The sequence below is a fragment of the Erythrolamprus reginae genome, chromosome 3, assembly GCF_031021105.1.
Source record: "Erythrolamprus reginae isolate rEryReg1 chromosome 3, rEryReg1.hap1, whole genome shotgun sequence".
Classification (NCBI taxonomy): Eukaryota; Metazoa; Chordata; class Lepidosauria; order Squamata; family Dipsadidae; genus Erythrolamprus; species Erythrolamprus reginae.
The window spans coordinates 174,944,476-174,969,016 of NC_091952.1; the positions used below are offsets into that span (position 1 = coordinate 174,944,476).

At 40.5% G+C, this 24,541-nt stretch overlaps 1 protein-coding gene across 9 annotated transcripts in view; it reads right to left on the reverse strand.

The window, feature by feature from the left end:
- Positions 1 to 24,541, reverse strand: part of RREB1 (ras responsive element binding protein 1) — a 238,983-nt gene that overhangs the window by 16,747 nt on the left and 197,695 nt on the right. For 8 of the 9 annotated variants that reach the window (XM_070747213.1, XM_070747211.1, XM_070747209.1 and 5 more), the window contains 3 exons: positions 18,715 to 18,904; positions 14,233 to 16,912; positions 6,908 to 7,072 (listed from right to left, as the gene is read on the reverse strand). In XM_070747213.1, coding sequence (XP_070603314.1) covers positions 6,908 to 7,072; positions 14,233 to 16,912; positions 18,715 to 18,904 — 3,035 coding nt within the window. The remainder of the gene's footprint in view (positions 1 to 6,907; positions 7,073 to 14,232; positions 16,913 to 18,714; positions 18,905 to 24,541) is intronic. The other variant, XM_070747215.1, reaches the window with a different exon arrangement.

The following is a 24,541-nucleotide window of genomic DNA, read 5'->3' on the forward strand; positions in this document are numbered from 1 at the left end:
CTTTTCAATTTATAAAACCAGCCAGTGTTGATTAACTGAATCTTTCGTATCTTTTCAATAGAAAGAGTGCTTGACACCTATTTTTTCTTCCTTAAAACGAAAACTTTATATATATCTCGCAGACCAATGCAATTTAAAAAAAACCTTGAATAGCCTTATAAATGAGAATTTAAAAACCAGATTTGGTTGTTGAAGCCCTTATTCCCATTTCTCCTCCCCATTAAAGTGTGATTTTAATATATCATTTCAGATATGGATTCTACTATTTCTCAATTTTTAAATAGCATTTTCCTTGGCTTCCTTTAATCCCTTCTTCATGCTTTGAGATTACAGATGTTTTGATTTTACAGAGTTTCAGCCAGACTGGTAGACAGAAAATAGATGGAGACCTAACTAGCAGGTGGGAGTGATTTTCAGTAATGTACAACTATGTATAATTAAGAGCACTACCTAAATTAGAATGCTGAAACAAATAAAGTTTTGGCTAATCAAATACGAAATATTATTGTTTAAGGGGTCTCAAAGCCATCTCCCTGCTTTGCACTACTGATTCAAGTTCATAGTTTTGGAGGTTCTTGTTAAAAAGACACAGTCAAGAAATCGATTCTTGGCCCCAGACAACAAAGTAATAACGTAAGACCAAACAGAAATGTAGCACATTTGCCCTCTGCCCAATCACTCCCAGATTTTACTTATCATTTCATGGGGAAAATTCCAAGTCCACGATTACTTGGGTTAGTGGAACCAAAACATATATATTGTACCAAATTTGTATATGGAAAATGACAACTTGGGTAAACCATTTCCTGTAACCTGTAACCTACAGCGTAGTAGTATGGCATGATTAAGCATTATGCACCAAATCTAAGGGGAAGTTGAGGGTTTATATATGCAGCCACCAGTCTTTAAGGTATCTTCCTAATCCAATTATCTTTTGTATGTTCTAAGCATTTTGCAGGTTGCCATGGACTGCTGACCTCATAAATCTGCAGCTAGACTCCCTAATACTCCTCGCTTCATAATCATGTGCACTATAGCCCGTTTATCTTTTTTTCTTTTCTTTTTTTACAGATGACTTGAGCAAAACCCCGCCCTGATCTTTCATAGAGACCTTATAAATAAGGGCAAGCCATTGTGTTGTCCTCCCTTCAGTAAGCACAGAGGGTCACATGAAATAGTGCTATTAGTAAAAAGAATAGATGGCATGGTAGAAATTCCGTCAGGCTGGGAAGCCAAGTTTAAACCCCGTTCTTCCGTACAGATAGTTCTTGGGTGGGGTGGAAAGAGCAATTCGTTATTCAAAATTTTAAAGGCCAAGTTTTGAACCGAGTAGAGATTCTCAAGCACAACGTACAGGCCTTAGCTGAAATGCCTGCGCGTTTTATGATTTGCATAAGGCATACATGCCAGCTTTCAAAGGCTTAAGTTATGAGCCGTGGCACTTTGTTCCTAAAGGACTCCTTTTCATTCTGTCACCAAACAGGGAGAAAACAGCAGCGAGAAGGACCTGAAAGGTCACCAGCTTATTAAATCTGACTCAAGAATGTGAAGATCTAATGACACATGCTCCTGAGTGCACTATTTAGAATGTGCAAATAATGCAAACAAACATTTTCAGAAGCCATAAGATAATAGCTAAGTAAATAATTAAGAAGAAAGAAGTAAACTCTGAGCTGCAGTGTTGGGAAACGGAAGAAGGGGGTGAGAACAGATCTTTAGTTCATGTATTTCTCAATTTATTTACTTCACGCTGTATTGATTCCCTTTTGTTGGCTCATAACTTTATTTGTAAACTAAGAAGCACGGCATACCGACGGCAGGCAGAAATTAATCCAGGATCTACTATTAGATCTCAGGGTGATTTGCAGCAGATTGTATACCTAATTCCCAATTATCTAACAATAGCAGCAGCCAAAATCATTTGATCCTCCCTAATTGAGGATGGTGATAAAGAATGTTTGGTGGAGGAAGTGGGAATAGGTTTTTTATCTAAAGAGACTTATGTGTTTAGTTCTGGTATGAGATGTAATTTTGTGAGCTGTCCGTGGCGTCGCAACACTGGCAAAACACTGCCTGAATTTTCATCTATTTGAACTATAGTTTATACTCACCTCAAATGAATAGTAAGCCTAAAATGTTGACGTATGCACCTCCTTCATCTACAGTCATTTCTAATTTATCTCAGAAGTAAAACAAAAATTTATCCCGTTCTTTTTAAATGTTCCAATCTCAAATATCTTCCACTAGGTGGAACACTTTGGTAAGAGCACTTTCATACCGACCAAAGAATTCATATCAAATGCTGATTAAACTTATCTTAAATAATTTTAAGTGATGTGCTGAAATTTATCCCTTGATAGGCAGACGCTGCCTCCCCTCTATGGCAGTGGTGAAGTCTGTTCATTCTAGCTCACGCGCTGCCTTGTGGAGAGGAAAACGTCCTCAAAATTAAACATCCATGGTTACAGGTGGACACAGACTGCTAAATTCTCCAACCTGAGATGCTGAGAACAAGAACATGAGTGATAACTGCAAACATCACATCCTGAAGATAGGTTTTTTCCCCCTAATAATGGGAAAATGTCTCCCCTCCTGTCATCAGCATTATTTCTACGTGTACATCCACTGAAGCACAAATGAGCCCAAAATTTCTGTTGCTAAATGAATCAGTTAGTTGTTAAGTGAATTTTGTCCCATTTTTTCTTGGCACTGAAGTCACGTGAATCCCTGCAGTTGTTAAATTAGTAACCTGGTTGTTAAGGGAATCTGGCTTCCCCATTGACTTTGCTTGTCCGAAGGTCGCAAAAGTTGACCGCATGACCCTGGAGCATTGCAATCGTCACAAATTTATTTATTTATTTATTTATTTAATGGATTTGTATGCCGCCCCTCTCCAGAGACTCGGGGCGGCTAACAGCGACAATAAAACAGTGTACAATAGTAATTTGGTATTGATGATTAAAAAATCTATTAATATAAAAACCAAACATACATACATACATACCATGCATAGAATTGTAAAGGCCTAGGGGGAAAGAGGATCTCAATTCCCCCATGCCTGGCGGCAGAGGTGGGTTTTAAGTTGTTTACGAAAGGCAAGGAGGGTGGGGGCAGTTCTAATCTCTGGGGGGAGTTGGTTCCAGAGGGCCGGGGCCGCCACAGAGAAGGCTCTTCCCCTGGGTCCCCCCAGGCGACATTGCTTAGTTGATGGGACCCAGAGAAGATCCACTCTGTGGGACCTAACTGGTCGCTGGGATTCGTGCAGCAGAAGGCGGTCCCTGAGGTAATCTGGTCCGGTGCCATGAAGGGCTTTATAGGTCATAACCAACACTTTGAATTGTGAATTGAGTGTTCTGCTGGGCTCTTGGGAAGAAGCCTCCCGAGAATTCACGGGTACAAATTTCAGACACACACACACGTTTGAAAATTCAAAACAATGTCCTTTATCACAAAATTTAAAAGAAACAAAGCACCCTTTTTGTATTGCAAAGAGCACTCTTCCCCAAAACAACCTTGTCGGCTGTACAAGTCCCTTAATCAGTCCTTAAGTATTTAGCTAGTAGCTGTGAAGAAATGTCACAGCCCTCCTTCTTCCCACGAAGTGAAACACACACACACACTTTACTGAAGAACTGCATTCAGATAATCTTCCACAAAGGCCAAACTAGCACGTTGCTATTTATAGCAGCAGCTCTAATTACTGGAGCCCCACCCAAACACAGGTGGCCTCTCTTATCTCCTGTAATATTTCCTTAATTGGTCTCTTCAATGCATAAGTCTGTGCCTGCGTGGGTCTAACACTTTCGTCATCTGAATCGACCAAAGATAGTGGTGATTGGCTTCCTGGGCTGTGTGCCAAGGAAACTGCACTCCCTGACTCTGCCGGTAACAAAACAGGCCTAGGACATGTTGATGTTTCCCCTGCCTCCACCTCCACATTTCCTGGGGCAGGAGCTGAACCATAGTTCCCAACAATCAATAATAGTTTTAATCCAGATAATTTAATCTCATTTCCATATAAAATGTTACAAAAGCCAAAAAACATATTTTTTAATAACACAAAAATAGGATTTCTCATCATGTATTATCTTCAGCGGAAGGCTTTCTTACTTAGCATGATGGAGATCTGGAATGCCAGGGAGAAAAAAACAGCAAACTGAAAATGGCTCTGAAGATGTAGCAGAACAAAAGAACTAGTGAGCAGACCTGCTTTTTGTAATTCTTTATGGAGAACCAGAGAATTTGGGATTACCCAAAAATGCTTCACAGAGTTTCTCCTCATGAGACTGCAAGAGAGATGTTTCCAACAGATTTAGAGCTCTAGCTGATAAGAGAATAAACCATGTTGTGCAAACCACAGGTGGCATCTTTAAAAGAATGTTGGGTTCGCAAACTTCCCTGTCTGATCATAAGAACATAAGAAGAGCCATGCTGAATCAGGCCAAAGCCCATTGAGTCCAGCATTCTGTGTCACACAGTGGCCCACCAATTGTATATGGGGATCTTGAACAGAAAGAGAAGACAAAACCCTCCCTTTCTCTTGACCCCCAACAAATGGTACTCAAGGGAATCCTGCCTGACTCAACCAACATAGAACCGGCAAATGGACATAAATTTCAATAACCACCGACACTTGGCATCCACAAATCTGTCTAATCCTGCCTTGAACCTATTGAGGCTGACAGCTGTCACGACCTCTTCTGGAAGTGAATTCCACAAACCAACGACCCTCTGGGTGAAGAAATATTTCCCTTTCTTTGTCCTCGCTGTCTTACCTATGAGCTTTAGGGATTGCCCCCTTGTCCTAGTATTGTGTGATAGAGAAAATATTTTTTCTCTTTCCACCATTTTTATCCCATGCATGATTTTATACACTTCGAAAATGCCATCTTTCAAGGCTGAAGAGACCAGGGCATTGCAACCTGGTTTCATAAGGGAGGTGGCTCCATTTCCTTGATCATACTTGTTGCCCTTTTTTGCACCTTTTCCAGATCACTTTTGGAAATTGCATTTTAACTGCTTTCCAGATATTCAGAACCTTTGGACCAAGGGATTTTATAGCGCTGAGTGGGTTTCCTTATTGAAATAACTTTTAAATACAAATAGTTTTAAAAAATCTTGATAAACAACACAGAGGTGATTAAAACTTTGATTGTAGAAAGTTATAAACACCCATCTTTACAAAGGGTAATTTTGAAAAAAGATTTTTCAGTTAATTATAAGGAATTCTTCTTTTGGAAAAATATTTTTGCCTTGAATTCTTAAAAACAATGAGATCCAACTTTAAAAATTGGACATCATAGAAAATGAGAAGCAATTAAGGATTGCAAGTAAAGGAAAAGAATATTAAAATTCAACTTACTAATACAGAATGAAGCAAAATATTTTAACATTTGACATATTGATGGGAATTTATGAACTATGTACTCAGAAATTAAGAACATCTGCCTCATAGGTAGACTATGTATTCAAGCTGCTTTGGAGAATGAATATTACCTGATATGATTGAGAATGATTTGAAAGTGCATTTAAAAATGACTAGATACAAGAATGACACGGAAAAAGATGTTATACCAGACATAGAAAAGAAAGTGGTTAATATTTTAATAATTAAGAGTCTACAAATAACAAATGAAGAGAGTGATATGGATAATTTTCTTATACAGTACTGGATTTACAAAAGAGGCTTGTTAAAACTTTGAAGAATTTTGTGAAAAAGAAAAAATGATAAGAAATCAAGTTCTAGGCCATTATTTGATTATAAAGATTATTAGAAGAAAAAGGAAAGAATATAAAATTGGTTTATTTGATTGTTAAAATAGATAGATTGTTATTTCATCTAACACTTAATGGATATTTGTTGATCAGGATTGAAGAGACAAGGTTTTAAATATTTTTTTCATTCTTCTTTTCACACTTCCCCCCCCCCCCCTTTTCTTTAGGGGCTGCATCATGAATTGTAATTCTAGTAAGATTTCTATAAAATTAAGATGAGTGGGATCCAAGACATTTAGAAAACACTGATTCCTCATTATGGTACATATATACTGTAGCCGCCCCGAGTCTGCGGAGAGGGACGGCATACAAATCCAATAAATAAAGAAATCTTATGACGATTTAAAATTTGTAAACTACTATAACACCTGTCTGCTTTGATAATCTAGAACAATGACAACTATCTTGGTCCCTATCTCCTTGTCCTTTGCCAAATAAAAATTCCTTTCAAGGCCAAATTACACATTTCAGCAACACAACCTATGCATCACAGAATCCAAAACTTGTGATTTCCTATGCTGAACAAATGAGCCATTGAAATCCCAGCATTGGGCAGGCAAGAACGTTTTTCTCTCCCTTGATGTCTGCTGGGTAAATATTATTTTTCATCTCAGAACTTCATCTAAAGCAAAAGATTAGAAAGAGCAAGATTTGACATAGAACCCTCTTGCCTGCCGGTGAGACTTTCAACGCTCCCACCTCTCGTAAATAGGGGGGGAAACCCCCACAGCAGACTTAGGTTGGTCAAGATGTTAACATCTAATTGAATTTGTCTCAGTCATCCAGGTCATGGTTGTCCCAAAGGTGTTTTTTTCAAGAGGCAACGGGACTTTCTGTTGTTGTTTTTCCGAAGACATTTCGCTTGCCATCCAAGAAGCTTCTTCAGCTCTGACTGAAGAATTCCCCACCAACCAATCAAATCTGAAGAAGCTTCTTAGATGAGAAGCGAAATGTCTTCAAAGAAAAAAACAGAAAGTCCAGTTACCTCTTGAAAAAAGCACTTCTGGGACATCTAATTGAATTTCCTCGGGTCCTGAAAAGTCTTCTAAAGCCTCACTGATTCCTCTAAAAGCCCAAAGCAAAAAAGGAACACAACTTATCTTTAAATTCTGGAACAACCTAAAAAAGCTACCTGTGCTATCATGAGCTCCAGCATCACTTTCTTTAGATTGGGGGATAAGCCCGTTTCTTCTCAGACAGTAGTTGGCAACTCCGTGTTTGCGTAAGAGGTGGCGTTCACAGTTAGATTTGGTAGAAAAGAAGGCATCACATTTTTGACAAGGGAAGGGCTTCTGACCTGAATGAAGCAGGGAAAAAAAACATATTTATCTTTTTTTTTCCTAATGTATCAGAGGAGCTCCTTGTGATTTCCTATCCCTTCAACTTAGTTCAAGGGTCCCCAAACTTGGCAACTTTAAGACTTGTGGACTTCAACTCCCAGAATTCTCCAGCCAGCTATGCTGGCTGGTGAATTCTGGGAGTTGAAGTCCACAAGTCTTAAAGTTGCCAAGTTTGAAGACCTCTGACTTAGTTTGAGCAATTTTGACTCAGCTCAGTCCTAAATCAATTAATTTTTTTTAAAGGCCCCTAATAAATGTGAAGCCATTTACTTCCCAAGTAACCTGCTCAGGATTCCAGTATAGCCATACATAAAATAACCTAAGGAAGACAGACTGACGCTGAAACCCCAAAACTCTGAAAGTCCTCCAATATAACTGTCTGAAAAACCATATGGATTTAATAACTAATAACTATTTTGAGATGTTTGGTATCAGTGGAATACGCTGTAATCAATTGTTCATATGACACCACAAAAATCCAGAAGGAAATCTATGATTGACTGCCAATGATTATAGCTTCTGTGGCCCATTTAGAACTGATCTAGAAGGTTATGGGCTCAATAAAATGAGAGGCAACTGTAGAACTGGCTTGCAATCTTCCCTTGGCATTTAAACTCATCCAAAAGCTTCCACCAGTTACTTAAAGAGAAGACTCTTTCATTTCACACATTTATTTAAGTCACCAGTATAATTTCCATGGCAGGCTATGTGTCTAATTAGAACACTTCACAATATCAAAGGGGAAATCTCCTTATTCAATCTACCTGCAGGAATGACTTCCGAGCTCAAGGAAAAAAACGTTCATGACTAAATTAGGGAAAAGGCGATAGAAACACATGATTAATTCATTTTATAAAGTAAAAGTCCAAAGAGATAATGTATGTGATAGAGAAAAAATAGATAGGGCATCAGGCAGTGATGGAGAATCTTTTCAGCACCAAGTGCCCAAACCAGAACATGTGCCCGAAAACCAAAGACCAGCTGGCTGGTGTACATGCCTGAAAATGGCCCCCCAAAAGCAACCCTGAAAATGGCCTGAATGCCCCAAAAATCATCCTGAAACGCCCTGAAGAACACCCTCAAAATGCCCTGAAAAACAGTCTGAAACCGGCCTGAAAATAACCCAGGAAAAGGCCCAAAAACGGCTCAAAGAAACCGGCCTAATAATTATAATAATAATTTATTAGATTTGTATGCCACCCCTCTCCGAAGAAACCAGAAGAATAGCTGGCAACGGTGCACGTGCCCCCAGAGAGGGCTCGGCGTGCCACCTCTGGCACGGGTGCCATAGGTTTGCCATCATGGGCATAGGGCATGGAGAAACAAGATAATTCAGGAAAGTTCACTATCAGCACTGTTACTACCTCTGGCCATTTCTACAGCAAGTCAAAGGCTTAAAAGCTAGCTGCCTAAGGAAGGGAACAATTCCTCGTATTGCATGCAGCTTCGATCAATTCACACACAGCTATAAAAACAAACATTAGAGGGCAGACCAAAATTCTCTCCTAGTCAAGTCATCAAAATACAAGCTGCAAATGCCAGCTGGGTTTCGTAAGTAAAAAAAACCCCTACAACTAGTCATGCAATTCAACCATGCATAAAGATAGCCTCTAATCATCTTGAAACCCCACAAAAAAAGACAATAGTGGGATATCACAAAATAGAAAGCAGGAATGAATCAGACAGGGTCAAAATACTTTTTCCGTGTGTATTCCAACCATTGCCATCTCTCAGGAGACTTCCTAATCACTACTCAAGTAATAGGAATTTTCACAGTTCATTAATGGACATTTTTTTTCAGATACACACATAAGCCTCCAGGAACAGATAATTTCAAAAAATAAATATTACAGTATATTATTTAATGTTTCTGTTAAAAAAATCATGTTATCATATTGTGCAACAAACCCAAATAAAAGTCTCGGTATGACCTGTATTAAATAATAATACATTAGGCCAGTGTTCCCTTGGCAACTTGAAGATATTTGGACTTCAACTCCCAGAATTCCTCAGCCAGCATTTGCTGGCTGGGGAATTCTGGGAGTTGAAGTCCAAATATCTTCAAGTTGCCAAGGTTGGGAAACACTGCATTAGGCCAATTATGACAAAGCTACAGCAGCATTCACCTACACCCAACAATGATTCTTAAAAGTACGCCACATTCTTCTGCGATTTTCCGAAGGCTGTAGACACCAGGTAAGAATGAGGTGTACTTTTCTGCAATCTATGTTCCCGAAAACTATGCTCTTACATGGCCTTTGGAGTCTCCAAAAATCGCACGAGAATGGGGCGTGGATTGTGCGATTTTCCAAGGCTGCAGGGGCTATGGAACAGCCTTCCTCCCAAAGCTGCTTCAAGAATAAAGCTCTTGTACAACTCTGAGCAGCTTTTGGGGAGACTATACAGGCCTGAACACCACTTGCAAATAAGTAGTACATGGAAGATCCTGGGGAGTGTTAACCCATGGGTGTAATCAGGCCTTGGGAAACAGTACAAGCTGGCTTTCTAGTAGGCATTAGTAGTAGGCTGAAGCTGAGACCTAGTCCTTGATTTTAGGCCCAGCCTCAGGGTTACCACCAACTGCCACTGTTCAGTAGTCTAGACTGGGGGGTGGGGATGGGGAGAGAAATAATGGTTTCTTTGTTTGGGATGGGGAGGCAATGACACACCAGCAAAATCAAGTTAGGCATTTTTTTTAATTTTTGACACACTGAGGCCAAAAGGCTCAGTTTGGTCTTTAAACATGGTGGGCTTCAACTATAATAATATTAATAATAATAATAATAATAATAATAATAATAATAATAATAATAATAATAATTGGCCTTCTCTGGGTCCCGTCAACTAAACAATGCCATTTGGCGGGACCCAGGGGAAGAGCCTTCTCTGTGGTGGCCCCGACCCTCTGGAACCAGCTCCCCCCAGAGATTAGAACTGCCCCCACCCTCCTCGCCTTTCGTAAACTCCTTAAAACCCACCTTTGCCATCAGGCATGGGGGAATTGAAACATCTCCCCCGGGCCTATACAGTTTATGTATGGTATGCTTGTGTGTATGTTTGCTTTTAATAATGGGGCTTTTAGTGTTTCTTTTAAATTATTAGATTTGTTATATATTGTTTATTATTGCTGTGAGCCGCCCCGAGTCTACGGAGAGGGGTGGCATAAAAATAAGTAAGTAAGTAAGTAAGTAAGTAAGTAAGTAAGTAAGTAAGTAAGTAAGTAAGTAAGTAAGTAAGTAAGTAAGTAAGTAAACATTATTATTATTATTATTATTATTATTATTATTATTATTATTATTAATAATTAGATTTGTATGCCGCTCCTCTCCGTAGACTCAGGGTGGCTCAGTATATTCTCTTGGCAATTCAAGGAACTGATTTTGTACAATTTGAAAAATGCTAAGATTGTGAACCAGGACTTTTTATTTTCCGCTTAACCGATTTTTCCTTTAAGAGGGAGGAAAATACCACCCACAAAATCTTGATACTAGACTAGAGCAAGAGCTACTGTGGGAATCTTCTCATTGCAGTGTGAGGTTTTAGGAATGTTTCCCAAGTTTCAATTTGTCATTTTCTTTCTCCTTGCCTCATCCTGCTGCACAAGCAAATGAATCAACACTTGAAAAATAGGTTGTCATAATAACAGTAATGGCAGTAGAGTCAATGGCAGATATTTAAGGATAACCCAAGCTGTGCGGCAGACATGAAGAGCTTGCTTTGATTTGTGCATCATTACACCAACATTATAAGAACACACTGAAACAAATAAAAAGAGGTGGGAAATAATGAAATTAAATTGATGGAGGGAAAGTCAATATACTGCACTTTGTCCTAATTGTATGAAATCCAGCTTCAGTGAGTAGCAGTTAATGCTGAAGTTACCACAACAATGACATAAATATATGGCAGCACTGAATTCATTCATCAACTGCACATATTATCAAGATTTGGTTGGTATGTAGTGTGGACAGCCCCTTCCTTCCTTTCATCAAGCAAACTTTCTTCTGAATGTTCTGGGCCTTTGGCATGAACACTGAATTTATACCTGAAGGTGGCTGTTATTATTTTTTGAGGGGTGAGGCTTCTGAAAAGGAGGGAAAATGACACAAAGCAAATACTCACATGGAGCTGTAGGAGGGATTACAGTATTTGCAAAACCAAGAAGAGGGATTCATACTGTTCTTGAGTCTATTTCAGCATTGACCAGTGGTGAAATCCAATTTTTTTTTACTGCTGGTGGGTGTAGCAGGGGAAGGATACTGCAAAATTCCCATTCCCACCAGAGGTGGTATTTGCCGGTTCTCCGAACTACTCAAAATTTCTGTTACTGGTTCTCCGAACTACTCAAAATTTCTGCTACTGGTTCTCCGAACTACTCAAAATTTCTGCTACTGGTTCTCTGAACTACTCAAAATTTCTACTACTGGTTCACCGAACTACTCAAAATTTCTGCTACTGGTTCTCCGAACTACTCAAAATTTCTACTACTGGTTCACCGAACTACTCAAAATTTCTGCTACTGGTTCTCCGAACTACTCAAAATTTCTGCTACTGGTTCTCCGAACTACTCAAAATTTCTGCTACTGGTTCTCCGAACTACTCAAAATTTCTGCTACTGGTTCTCCGAACTACTCAAAATTTCTGTTACTGGTTCTCTGAACTACTCAAAATTTCTGCTACTGGTTTTCCAAACTACTCAAAATTTCTGTTACTGGTTCTCTGAACTACTAAAAAATTTCACTACTGGTTCTCTGAACTACTAAAAATTTCTGCTACTGGTTCTCCAAACTACTCAAACTTTTCACTACTGGTTCTCCAGAACCTGTCAGAACCTGCTGGATTTCACCCCTGGCATTTACCCACTTGAATGAATTCATCAGAGAATAGCTTGCCTAGCATTGCAATACCAAGTTCTCATTTGAATTATATTAATAGATTCAGCATATTATAGTTAACATCTCATGTACAGAATATATTTCCCTTCAATCAATTTAATTCAGATTCTTTCTAAGTGCTCAACACCTACTGTTAAGCATTCTACACATACTGTGAGCAATAGTGTTCATATTTATCAAATATGTATCTCATCACAATCTAAATGGATGCTCATAGATTACAACAAATAGGTATTTATGATAAACAGTTTCACCCATGAACAATAAACGGTTCTTATTTTTTTTGTCCAAACTTTTTTTAAGCCCCCCCCCCCTCTCAATGTTCCCCCAGGATTTTGAAAATATGAATAATCTGCCGCGGCTCAAAAAAGGTTGGGAAACACTGGGCTAGACAATGTCATCTGGTGGGGCCTAGAGGAAGAGCCTTCTCTGTGGCGGTCCAGGCCCTCTGGAATCTGCTCCACCCAGAGATTCGCACTGCCCCCACCCTCCTCGCCTTTCACAGGAGTCTTAAGACTCATTTATGTCACCAGGCATGGGGCAATTAGATCAAGCCCCCTCCCGCCCCCCCGCCCGTTTACAAAATATGATGTGTGGTCGTGAATGAATTGGCTGACTGATTTTAATATATAGGGGATTTTAATAGTAATTTTTAATTAATTTAGATTTGTTGCTGTATTGTTTTTTATATCTTGTGAGCCGCCCCGAGTATTTGGAGAAGGGCGGCATACAAATATAATAATAATAATAATAATAATAATAATAATAATAATAATAATAATAACAACAACAACAACAATAATAATGAGGCATTAATTTCTGCAAACATCATAGATATAAAGAGCTAATGCAAGTGTTATCCTAAGTTCCTTTAGAACAGTGGTGGGGAATGATGGCCCTTTATGACTTGTGGACTTCAACTCCCAGAATTCCTGAGCCATGAAAAGCAACTTCTAATGAAGGCAATGAAGACAGGGGGGAGCCGAAAGGAGCAGCAGTGTGGCTTTCTGTCCTCTATTGTTATTCCAAATGCTGCCACTGAAAAGTGTAGGAGGAAGCAATGTTCAAGCTTCACAAATGGAAAAAACTGATAAGGGAAACAAATCTGACAGCAGGAAAACAGAATATGCACTCTTCTGCTGTTTCTTTCCTCCCAATCTATTAAACCCAACCTTTCCTCTCCCGGCTTTTCCCAACCTGGATACCTTGACATATACTTCCCAAAACACCTGATGAAACTAAGATATGATATGGATGAGAGTCAAAACCCCAGAGCTGTTCTAGTTGACAAGGAGGGAGAATTAAGTCAGAAATCCTCATCTATCCTTTTAAAAAAATGATTTTTTTCAGAATGAATTTAGGACACAGCAAAACTACTTCTGCAATATTGCAGCTTCCAGTTCTGCCTCTTGTCAGAAAAAAAAACAATTCCTTATACTCAGAGCAGTAGTTAGAGATTAAGTTGCCACAGTAGAGTTTGGCATTTGAGTGAGTTCAACGCCCGCCCACCCCCCACACTCTACCCTGTTTGGTTGCCGCAAATCATAGTCCGTCATGCTCAAAATAGAAAACTGGGCTGTAAATCAGGATTTGATCTTACAAGTACAAGGGTCAACCCTCCAGCATGAGGTCAACTGCTGCTAATCCACGCAAATAGTGGGGAGGGTCTGGTTGAATGTGTGGAGTTCAATTATGTCCTGTTGCTGTTCTATAACGTTTGAATTTAGGTGCAATTTTCATCACCGACCTGTGATTCTCTTTGGTTCTATTTCTTTTAACAGTTAGCCATCCAGAGATGGCTGGACGGCTATATAAATTTACCAAATTAAATTACTGGTGCGCAAATATAGTGTGCAGTCATAGATCCCACTTTAAAAAAAAAAAGAAAACAAGGAAGTTCCTAGATTGAAGCAATAGAAAATAAACTTATCAATACACTAAAGCTGGCAGATTTTTCTGGCAATTCCTTTTGGATATTGATGAATGAATGAATGAATGAATGAACGAATGAATGAATGAATGAATGAATTAATAAATGAATGAATGAATGATGCTTCCCCCCCCCCCAGATCCCTCAACTAAGAGGGATCTGGGGGGGAGAGGGGCGGCATACAAATCTAATAAATAAAATAAAATAAAAAAATTCCTGTGAGCGTATCCAGCCCCTCCCTAACCCACCTACCACCACCAGCACCCTGGCCCTTTTGTAAGAGCTCTCTTACCTGTATGAGTGAGCATGTGCCTCTGCAAAGAACTTGCCCAGGGGAAAACTCTAGGGCAGTGGGGGCACTTGATTTTCTGAATGCAGTTTGAGTAGGCATTCCGCTTTCCACGCAGGAGTTTGTCTTCAACGGCCTCTCTCTCTTCCTCGCTGGCTCCGTTTTTATCAGCGGCTTCTTTAAAGTCTGCCGTCGATTGTAGAAACGTGCTGAATTTATTGGTGTCTGTGGTTGCCAGCATTTTCTCTATGCTGGCAAACTCCCCGCTTGATTCCAAGTCCAGACCGCTGCTAGCTTTGGGCTTGTTTTTTGTGCCTTTCTTTCTGCCTCTTTTCTTTGCCGATCCAGACGAGGAGGATTTCTGGGACCCCGTTGGGCTGCTGGTGCTCTTCGTTAAGTCACTGGGAGAGATGGGATCTGCCTGGATAGTGGCCGGGAGAGTTGTTTTAGGACTGGAGCTTCCTAACTTTTCAGAGGTGGTGGGGCTGCCAATGGTCGCCTTGGGTGGAGAGTCCGAGACCTCTGCTTTGAGCAAAGCTGGAGCCGAAGCCACCGATGAAATAATCTGTGCAATGGAAGCGAGGGGTGGCAGCTCTTTCGTTGCGAGAGGTTTTGGCAAGAGAAACGGCGGTTTGGGCCTCAAAGGCCTCAGCAAAACCGAGTTCCCCAAGATGCCTGGAGAAATTACTGGGACAGTCAAATGAAGTGGTCCCTTCAGGGGCTGGGAATGTCTGAGAGCTGTGTTTTCCAGGTTGCCGTTAGCTGGAGGAGACGGTAGACAGCCTTGGAATTTCTCTTCGTGGCCATCGTGGAGCTCTTGCTTCTTACCTTCACCCGCGCTACCCTCCTCATTCTCCTTTTTGGGAGGCTTGGGAATCGACAGGTCAATGGGCTCCATGGAGCTGTCGTAGAAAGAGGACCCGAAGGGGTTCTCTTGCTTAACCAGGACAGAATTCAAGGTTTTGTTCTTTTGTGAGAAATCTAAAGGCTCATCAAAATCCATCGGGAAGTTATTTGCCGTTTCAAGTTTGATCGATGGGTGCGAGGGAGCCCCCCTTAAAAAGCCGTTCTGCGATTCCAGGAAAGGTGACACAGATTTGCAATCCAGATAAGTGCTTTCTTCCAGTAACACAGGGTCAGGCTGGCTTTCTGGAGGTGTGCAGTCCACGGCCAGCACATAGCTCTCGATCTCCCGCTCCTGGATGTGCAAATGCTGCTTGAGGATATGATGAATGCAGTTCCGCTTGGCTGAGAAGGCAGTGCCGCACTCCTTACATTCAAATGGCTTCTTCTTCTGGCAGCTGCTGTGTGTCCTCATGTGGACCCGGAGGGCCCGGTAATGTTTCAGGTCCTCCCCGCAGAATTTGCACACGGTATCCGGGGAGCAGAAAGCATCGACCATCTCGGCCGCGTTGCTGGCCACATACTCAATGTTCTTCTCGATGTCCTTTCTCGTTGTTTTGAGGTGCTTCTTGCGCAGGTGCCTTTCGCAATTGGCTTTCACCGTGAAAGGATAGTGGCAAATCTTGCAGATGTACGGCCTCTCCCCACTATGCGTCCTCAAGTGCCGGATCAGGGCTGCCTTGTCGGCTGCAATGTAGTCACAGATGTTACACTGATAAGGGGAGATGCCTAAGTGAGAACGGATATGAGCTCGCAAGACTCCGGAGAAAGGGAACACTTGCTCACAAAAACGGCACGGATACAACACTTTCCTCATAGCTGGGGTTTTCTTGTTTGCGGTTCCAGTTATGATGGCCTTGAAGTCTCGCTCGGTCACCTCTTGTTTTATTTTTGTCCCCATGGTCAAAGGCAAAAGGGCTTCTATGATGCTGTCTTGCTCCAGCTGAGTCTTCATTTCATGCTGACCCAAAGATTCTGGCTTAGTCTGGGGAGAAGGACTGGAGTTTGTTCTGGGTTTACTGTGTGCGACGGAAGTCGATTCTTGGTCTGAGGTTTTGGGTGGTGCTGGAGGAAGGCTTGGGCTGATACACCCTGGTGAGGCTTGCTGAGTGTTGACCAGTGGCGGTGGTGTTGAACTTGCTACAAGGGTCCTAGGGGCTACCAATGGCTTTGGCTTCAGAGGAGGCATATGTTTGAATATGGATGGGATGGGGATATGAGATGCCTTAGACAGTGGTGGGAAGCTGATTTGTGGAGTTGCTGAGGATGCCATCTTTAGGATCTGCTGGATATCTGCTAATTCACCAGAAATGGGTTTGACAACAATGCTATTGTCGGGCTGGATTACGAAGCCTTTCTGGAAAGACTGTAGTGAGAGTAGCTTCATATTTTCTTTTGTAGGGGGAAGGACTGAAAAGGGGCCTCCCACAGAGGCAGCCTCCAGAGGAGATAGGGTCATCTGGTTATCACTTCCAGGTCCCTGAGGTAGGTTACATTTCAGTGTTCGTAGCTGCATTTCTTGGACCTCATCATCTGGCACGAGCTCCTCCCGCTTGACAGATTCAATGTCTTTGGTATGCTGCAGTCCCAAGGATGCCATGTAAGCTTTTAGGTCTGCATCCTCTGAGTGCAGGTTGCGCACTTCTCTTCCCTGATTGGTTGCATGGGTGTCTTCGTGCAGCTTGAGTGCTGTTAGCATGGGGAATGCCTTGTTGCATACATCACAGATGTAGCGATGATAATCGCTGGTGCACCTCCGCAGGTTTATTTCACACCAAACCTAGGAGACATCACAAGAAAGCACATGAGCATTAAAAAGTATCCACAAAATCCAAAGGTCAACAGCAGCCACCTTTGTGGAACTGAAACTGATTCTAAGAGACCGATGCTCCAAGGGAGAAATCTGCCTCTGCCTCCCAGCAATTTGCCTCCCAGAAAACAGCACAGATGATAGCAGAAATACTTTTGACAACCTGCATCTGTCTGAAGTCAACTCTAGAGATTTATCTTATCTCAGCCTTGTTTACCTTCGAGAGCTTTGTGCAAATTTATTTGGTGAAGTTGAAACCGAAAGAAAATTAATTTTTTTTTTTCTTGCAATCTACAATGAATCCCTCTAGAGCAGTGTTTCCCAACCTTGGCAACTTGAAGATATTTGGACTTCAACTCCCAGAATTCCCAAGACAACTAGACACAAGAACAGGGATTTTTCCTGAGCGCCATCGCTCTGCTAAACAAATAATTCCCTCAACACTGTCCAACTATGTACTAGGTCTGCACTACTATAGCTACTAAGTTTTCCTCATCATTCCTATCACCCATTTCCTCCCACCTATGACTTTATGACTGCGGCTTGTTGCTTGTACCCTTGGGATTTTTTATTAATGTTGATTCTTGCCTCATTGCTTATTTGACCCCTATGGCAATCATTGGGTGTTGTCTCTCAAGATTCTTAACAAATGTCTCTTTTTCTTTTGTGTACACTGAGAGCATCTGCACTAAAGACAGGTTCCTTTTGTGTCCAATCACACTTGGCCAATGGAGAATTCTATTCTATTCTGTTCTATTCTATATTCTATATTATTCTATATTATTCTATATTCTATATAGAATATAGAATATAGAATATAGACGTGGTAGATAAATCCACAGTAACTGAATTTAAACATGCCTGGGATAAACATATATCCATCCTAAGATAAAATACAGAAAATAGTATAAGGGCAGACTAGATGGACCATGAGGTCTTTTTCTGCCATCAGACTTCTATGTTTCTATGTTTCTATATACAATGTTTGCTGTGTATTTCTGTGCATGTGTGCTTGAACCATAGAAATAATGACGTATATTAATACAGTATATTCATGGCAAAAGGTTTTCTTAAACTCCTCCCAATTATTTAACTAGATCTAATCAGCTGCCATATTTTAATATTAAACAGCACCATTGTTACATTTCAGATTATACTTGTACAAATGCTGTTAAAACTGATGTGGCTTTCTTGAAGTATACATTATTTTCTGCTATTTAAAAGAGGATACAAAAGCACTGAGCCCCTTCCGATCAAGCATTTATTTTAAAAGGCTTCTTCATTTTATTAAGTTGTCTAAAACAATAATAAAGCAATCTTTAAAAAGTAAGTTTAATCATTTGAACATTCTATAGAGATTTATAGTTATTGACTTACCTACTTGCATCTAGTTTCAGCAACTGATTAGCATACGAAAATAAAATTCTGCCTCTGCCTCTCCCTCCCAGCAATTTGCCCCCTTACAGTTTTAGTTTCACTTTCATTTTAGCAGGTGGGCCTGCCTGCAGCTTCCATCAGCTGTTGGTCTGGAGGCCAATAATCAGTTGCTTGCGCTAATCAGGCTCTGCGCTGTTTTCTGCAGGTAAATTGCTGGGAGGTAGAGGCAAAAGGATGGAGGTGGCTGAGTGGGGCTACATTCAATGTATAAGACACACCCAAGTTTTCACCCTCTTTTGGGGGGTAAAACGGTGTGACTTATACTTCGAAAAATACAGTAAATAGAAAAGGAAGTATGGATATTACACAAGCAGCCAGGTAAAATGAACAAGTACCTGAGAAATGCGAGGAAATTTCCTACAAGAAAAGTCTGTGAAGCCCAAATCATGGAAGCCGGCGGGAATTGAAGGATTGTTCTGAATGTAAGGCTTTCCAGTTGGGTCCTTTGGAAGTTGTTTATGAATGACTGCATTATGCCGCAACAACCCCCGGTGTGTGCGGAAGGTAATGCAGCAGACATCACACCTAGAGGAGGAGGAAAAGAGCATAATTACATATGAGAAAAATACATAAACACACCATTGGTATCAATCCATACAGAACACTGTTTCCTACCATTCTCTTTACTTGCAAAAATAGAGATCGTATCATAATAGAAAATCAGATGCTCAAAAGTTCCTATAATCAAGGCAAGTAACCGTTGCTTTCTGGATAACCAGGATGATCGTCTCCCAACAGGGTTTGTTGGCTTTGACTTAGCATGACATGTGAATCTATCTGTAATTTATGGCATGCACGGTTTATGGCAGTGAGGCTCTGTCCGAGATCCCCGGCCTTTGTGTAACTCTTGTCAGACTTTGAATATGACACTCAAAAGGATTCTAAAAGTGGTTAATATTTTGTGAAGTTTTTATGATTATGACTATGACTATGACGATTATTATTATTATTATTATTATTATTATTATTATTATTATTATTATTAATTGGATTTGTATGTCGCCCCTCTCCGCAGACTCAGAGGGTGATGTAGGGTGCAAGTTATTAAAGAAATAGGGAGAAATCACAGTGACTGTATTCAATATGTTGATTAACTTACAATTCATTTTAACTCATTTTAATTTAAGATAGCGATTTTTGCCTTGACCCTACCCAAGTATTGCTCCTGTCTCTGTTAAATCCAATCGCTTGAATGGTGCTTTTTGTGAATCCAATCACATCAGGTTAGAAAACAGCATTCTAAATTCAACACCTGTTGCCATGATTGCAGATGGAAACCTAAATCACAGTAGCAGAGTAGACACCCAAAAGCATCACACTTCTTTTTAACACATAGCTCCTCCCAAGACCTCCCACTTATTCTCTGGCACCTTGTTTCTACATCTCCCGGGAAAAACAATAAGGGTCATAATGAGTGGACTCCAAAGGCATGAAAAATGAAAACAGAGTTATAGTCTTTGGGCTCTTAAGGTCTCTCCTGCGGATCCCAGTTGGGAGCATCAAACAGCTGGAACTAGGCCATTACAGAGAAAAGAGCAATAAACTATGTAACAGCAGCTAGCTAGGGGATGATAGCAAACCACGGGGGAAATATTAACCAATTATCTTCTTTGCTGATAAACACACACTGAACACAACTGTAAAAAAAGAGCCCTCACTTTCACGCTAATGCTCAGATTGACCAAGGAAATATAATTACAAATTCATCCCAAATGCTACACTTCAGCTTTGCAAATAAATCCACATAAATCTTAATCCAGGATGACTTTTCAAATTACTAGTTTAATTCTTCCAAATATCTGTATCGAAGTAGTGGATCTAACAATGACATTCATTGACATTTAGATTTCACTTTGAGCAGTGAAATATCTCTGTTACCACTATATTATCTTAAATGCTATTTGATGGACTTTTATGATCCTATTCCAAGTAAGAATCAATGGTGTCCTATTCCTGGCGCAATAAAGGCCAGGAAATACAAACAACTTTGTACAGAGTTCTACTACCCTGTTTCCCCCAAAATAAGACATCTCCTTATAATAAGACTATCGGGCTTTTGGGTGCATGGCAATAAGGCCAAATGCTTATTTCTGGGTTAAAAAAAATATAAGACAGAGTCTTATTTTTGAGGAAACACAGTATTAATTCTTGCAATAGATGTGAAAAGGATATAATTAAAACCAGGTTATTCATAAGCATTTATAGACGGCATTTTTAAGGACCAGCTTTGAGCCTTTTTATTAAACTTTAAAGAAAACACCTTTTTATACAGAAGTTAGCTGTGTCAATGGAGAAAACATATTGACCTTGAACATAATGATGTCAAAAAAGAGAGAAAGGGAAAAGCTTGCAATCTATGTGAATACCTCGCACATAATGTCAAGCTAAATACAGATAGGATGGTTACATAAAGTAGAGACTGAAGCAGACAGAGGGATTTAAAGTAGAATGACTAACAAGAGTGACAACTAAAGCTGTTCTACTAGGCAAGGCATTTTTCCAGCTGTTCTTCAGAGGCAGTTTGAGGTAAGCTGTGATATTAACATCAGAAAGCTAACATTTTTAGTTACTTGCACACAGAATTTAACTGATACTTCTTTTTCAACAACAGCAAAAACAAAATCAAGCTGGTCAACAAGAGTCAAATTTGTGCAAAAGCACATCTACATGTATGCAAAACATAAATTCCCTTGCACCAGGCATTCCGACAGGATTTTGCAATAATGTGCAAGATTATATTTTAAAGCTTTTGGGTCAGGTACTGCATCAAAAGAATATTCAAAAAGCACTTGATCACTCTGAGTCTCCTGTGATTTCTGGTATCAAAAGGAAGGCATTCTAATTGCACATTTATTGTTTGTTTGTTTGTTTGTTTAGTATGCCGCCCACTCCCGAAGGACTCAGGACGGCTTACAACAATAAAATAACAAATAACAATGCAGATGTTTTTTTATTATTATTATCCAGCTACCTAACTCTAACCTTCCCCAAGAGTCATAAATAAAAGAAGGAACTGATTATGATAAATGAGTACGGTGAATGACAGCACAGGTCTCAGATTATTTCCACTTAAATTCCAAATTAATAACTTTTAAGTGGGCAGATTGAAAGATCTAGTTAAGGTTACTTACACTGAAATCAAAAGCAACAGAGCAATGCTTCACTTTTTCATGAAATGTGCCCAATGTTAGTACTTTGGTGCATGCAGTACTTTAGGCCTAAACTGATCTTTGTTTTAAAAAATACACACCCAGATTTTAGCCATGGGGAGAAAAAGCTGTACATCTCAGCTGTAATGGTTTACATTAACTCAGAGGTCTTCAAACTTGGCAACTTTAAAACTTGTGGACTGCAACTCCACAAGTCCACAAGTTGAAGTCCACAAGTCTTAAAGTTGCCAAGTTTGGGGATCCCTGCATTAACCAATACTTAGGCAGACGTTTCCTAATCATCACAAAAATTATTTACTGAATCCCCCAAATGCCCTTTTGTTTCTACTTTGAGATTGGCAGAATTCTAAAACAGCTTTGAAGTTAAAGTCACCAATAAGCATAGTTCCCTCTAAGCTGAGCAGTGAGCAATCACTCATTTAAAAATCATCATCAACTCAGAGTTTTCCAAACCTGCCCAGAAGCCGAGAGGGAAAGAGTGAGAGGGAAGGAGAGAGAGAGGAAGAGAGGAAGAGAGAGAAACAGATAGAAAAAAGAGAGGAAGGAAAAGAGAAAGAAAAAGAATGGGAGTAAGGAAGAGAGAAAGAAAATCAAAATCTAGTTTGAAACTAGCTCAACTATTTAAGTGGCATTTAGATATTGATAGAGTTGCCCTATTATGAGCTCACTGTTATAGACACACAGTACAGTATTTTATTTTGAAATTCTCTGAGGCAAAACAGGGTGGGTTTTTTATTTGTTTGTTTGTTTATTTATTTATTATTTCTGTGCCGCCCAGTCCCGAAGGGACTGCCACTCATACACTATACTTTTCCGTCCACCCCCCAAAAAAATTAGAGGGAACACTGCCAATAAGTAGCCTTTCAAAGCAAACGACTTATTCGCTGTTGAAAAGATTGCAATGTTCACCTTTATTAAACGTGCACTGCTTTATGTCCCTGTTAACCTGAGCAGTTCGCCACACTGACTGCCTTTCAGGACAACTCAGAAGTCTTTTTGCTCAGAAGTCTCTGAGAAATGGGATCAAACAGCTGCATTAATCCCCCCCCCTGTTACTGGCATTAGAGGAGCTGGCATTAATACTGAAGGGAAGAGAGCCAAGGGTGAAAATCTGACCAACAGATAGTGAGACAAGACAACTGTTATTCAACAGCTTATAAACACAATCAGGAGCTTTTAGCTGCAAGAAAAGAGGTTCTATACTACGACGGGACTCAATTAATTCTCCAGTATATCATGCCAGCTGCTGCATGGAAATAATATTCTTCACAGTGCGTTAATAGGCTTGACGTTCCTTCTAGAAGGGGGGAAGAACACTCCCTGTGCAAGTTTAGGTTGCAACCAGGAAACTTTGGAAACTTCTCAGAGCACGCTGGCGTTTTCAAATTAAGATTCCCATTCTGGCTTTCAGCTGAAGTGAAAGGAGAGTTTGATAACGGTCAAGGAGGAGATTGACAAATAAAGGCCGAGGAGCGGCTGAAGGAACAAGGTCTGAGAAGAGGCTAAGCAAGTTTATACAAGTTTAGAATCTGTAGAGGACAGAACAGGGAGAAGGGAAGTTAAAGTTAAATTGTAGGAAAGGAGTCAATGTTTGCTAATAAAAGAAACAAACACGAAGTAAACATATGTGACAGGCTTAGATGTTCATTTCACAGGCTTAGATGTTCATAAAAATCTGGCCCCTTCAGATCTAAAAGTTCTTATTTATCAAAGTTGGTTCTTCTATCTATCTCTCTCTTCCTAATTGTATTCAAAAGTGTAGTTGATTGTAAAATCCCTGATTATTCACATCATATTTGAATCATCAAACCTTCAAGAAGCAGAAATAGGATAAAATGATCTAACTCTAAAAGCGGAAAGGAAGCCTAACACTATAAGAAGACAAAAATACAATTCAGAAATGAACTTGATATAAGGTAGAGAAAAGGCTGAAAACCTGAATGAGATTTTAAAAAGACAAATCTAAACTAATGCATGTAGAGGCCTGAAATAATTTGAACAGGAATATGACTGAGGATAGCAAGTTAAGCAATATTAGGTGTGAATAGGTTTTCTGAGTAGCAGATGGCTGAAAAATCAGTATGACTCAGCATTATGAGATGGCTGCAAAAGGAAGAGAGAGGGGTAGGTAGGTAGGTAGGTAGGTAGGTAGGTACGTAGGGAAGGAAGGAAGGAATGATGGCAGGCAGGCAGGCAGGCATGAAGGAAGGATGGCAGGCAGGCAGGCAGTCATGAAGGCAAGCAGGTAGGCAGGCAGGAAGGAAGGATGGCAGGCAGGCAGGCAGGATGGCAGGCAGGCAGGATGGCAGGCAGGCAGGCAGGCATGAAGGAAGGATGGCAGGCAGGCAGGCAGGCAGGCAGGATGGCAGGCAGGCAGGCATGAAGGAAGGATGGCAGGCAGGCAGGAAGGATGGCAGGCAGGCAGGCAGGCAGGAAGGAAGGATGGCAGGCAGGCAGGCAGGCAGGCATGAAGGAAGGATGGCAGGCAGGCAGGCAGGCAGGCATGAAGGAAGGATGGCAGGCAGGCAGGCAGGCAGGCAGGCAGGAAGGCAGCAGGCAGGCAAGAAGGAAGGAAGGAAGGAAGGAAGGAAGGAAGGAAGGAAGGAAGGAAGGAAGGAAGGAAGGAAGGCAATTGCAATTTTAAACTACATTAATTGATGCATAATTTCCAAACCACGGGACAAAATACTTCTAACACTGGTCAGATCAGATTCAGATTTCCAGATCCCAGCACTGCACTTTATGGAGCATTCAATGGAATTGAAATAGGTTCAAAGAAAGCAACAAGGATGAACAGAGTACAAGAATATGGTATGCCAAGTACCGGTCTTGTTCTACGCAACATCCTTTTAGGTAAAAGTGAGTTCAAGTTTCACCTTAGCCATGAAAGCCAGCTGGTGATTTTGGGCCAGTCACTCTCTCTCTCAGTCAACCTACCGCATAGGTTTGTTAGGGGGTAAATAGGAGGAGGAAAATGTTTTGGACCTCCCCC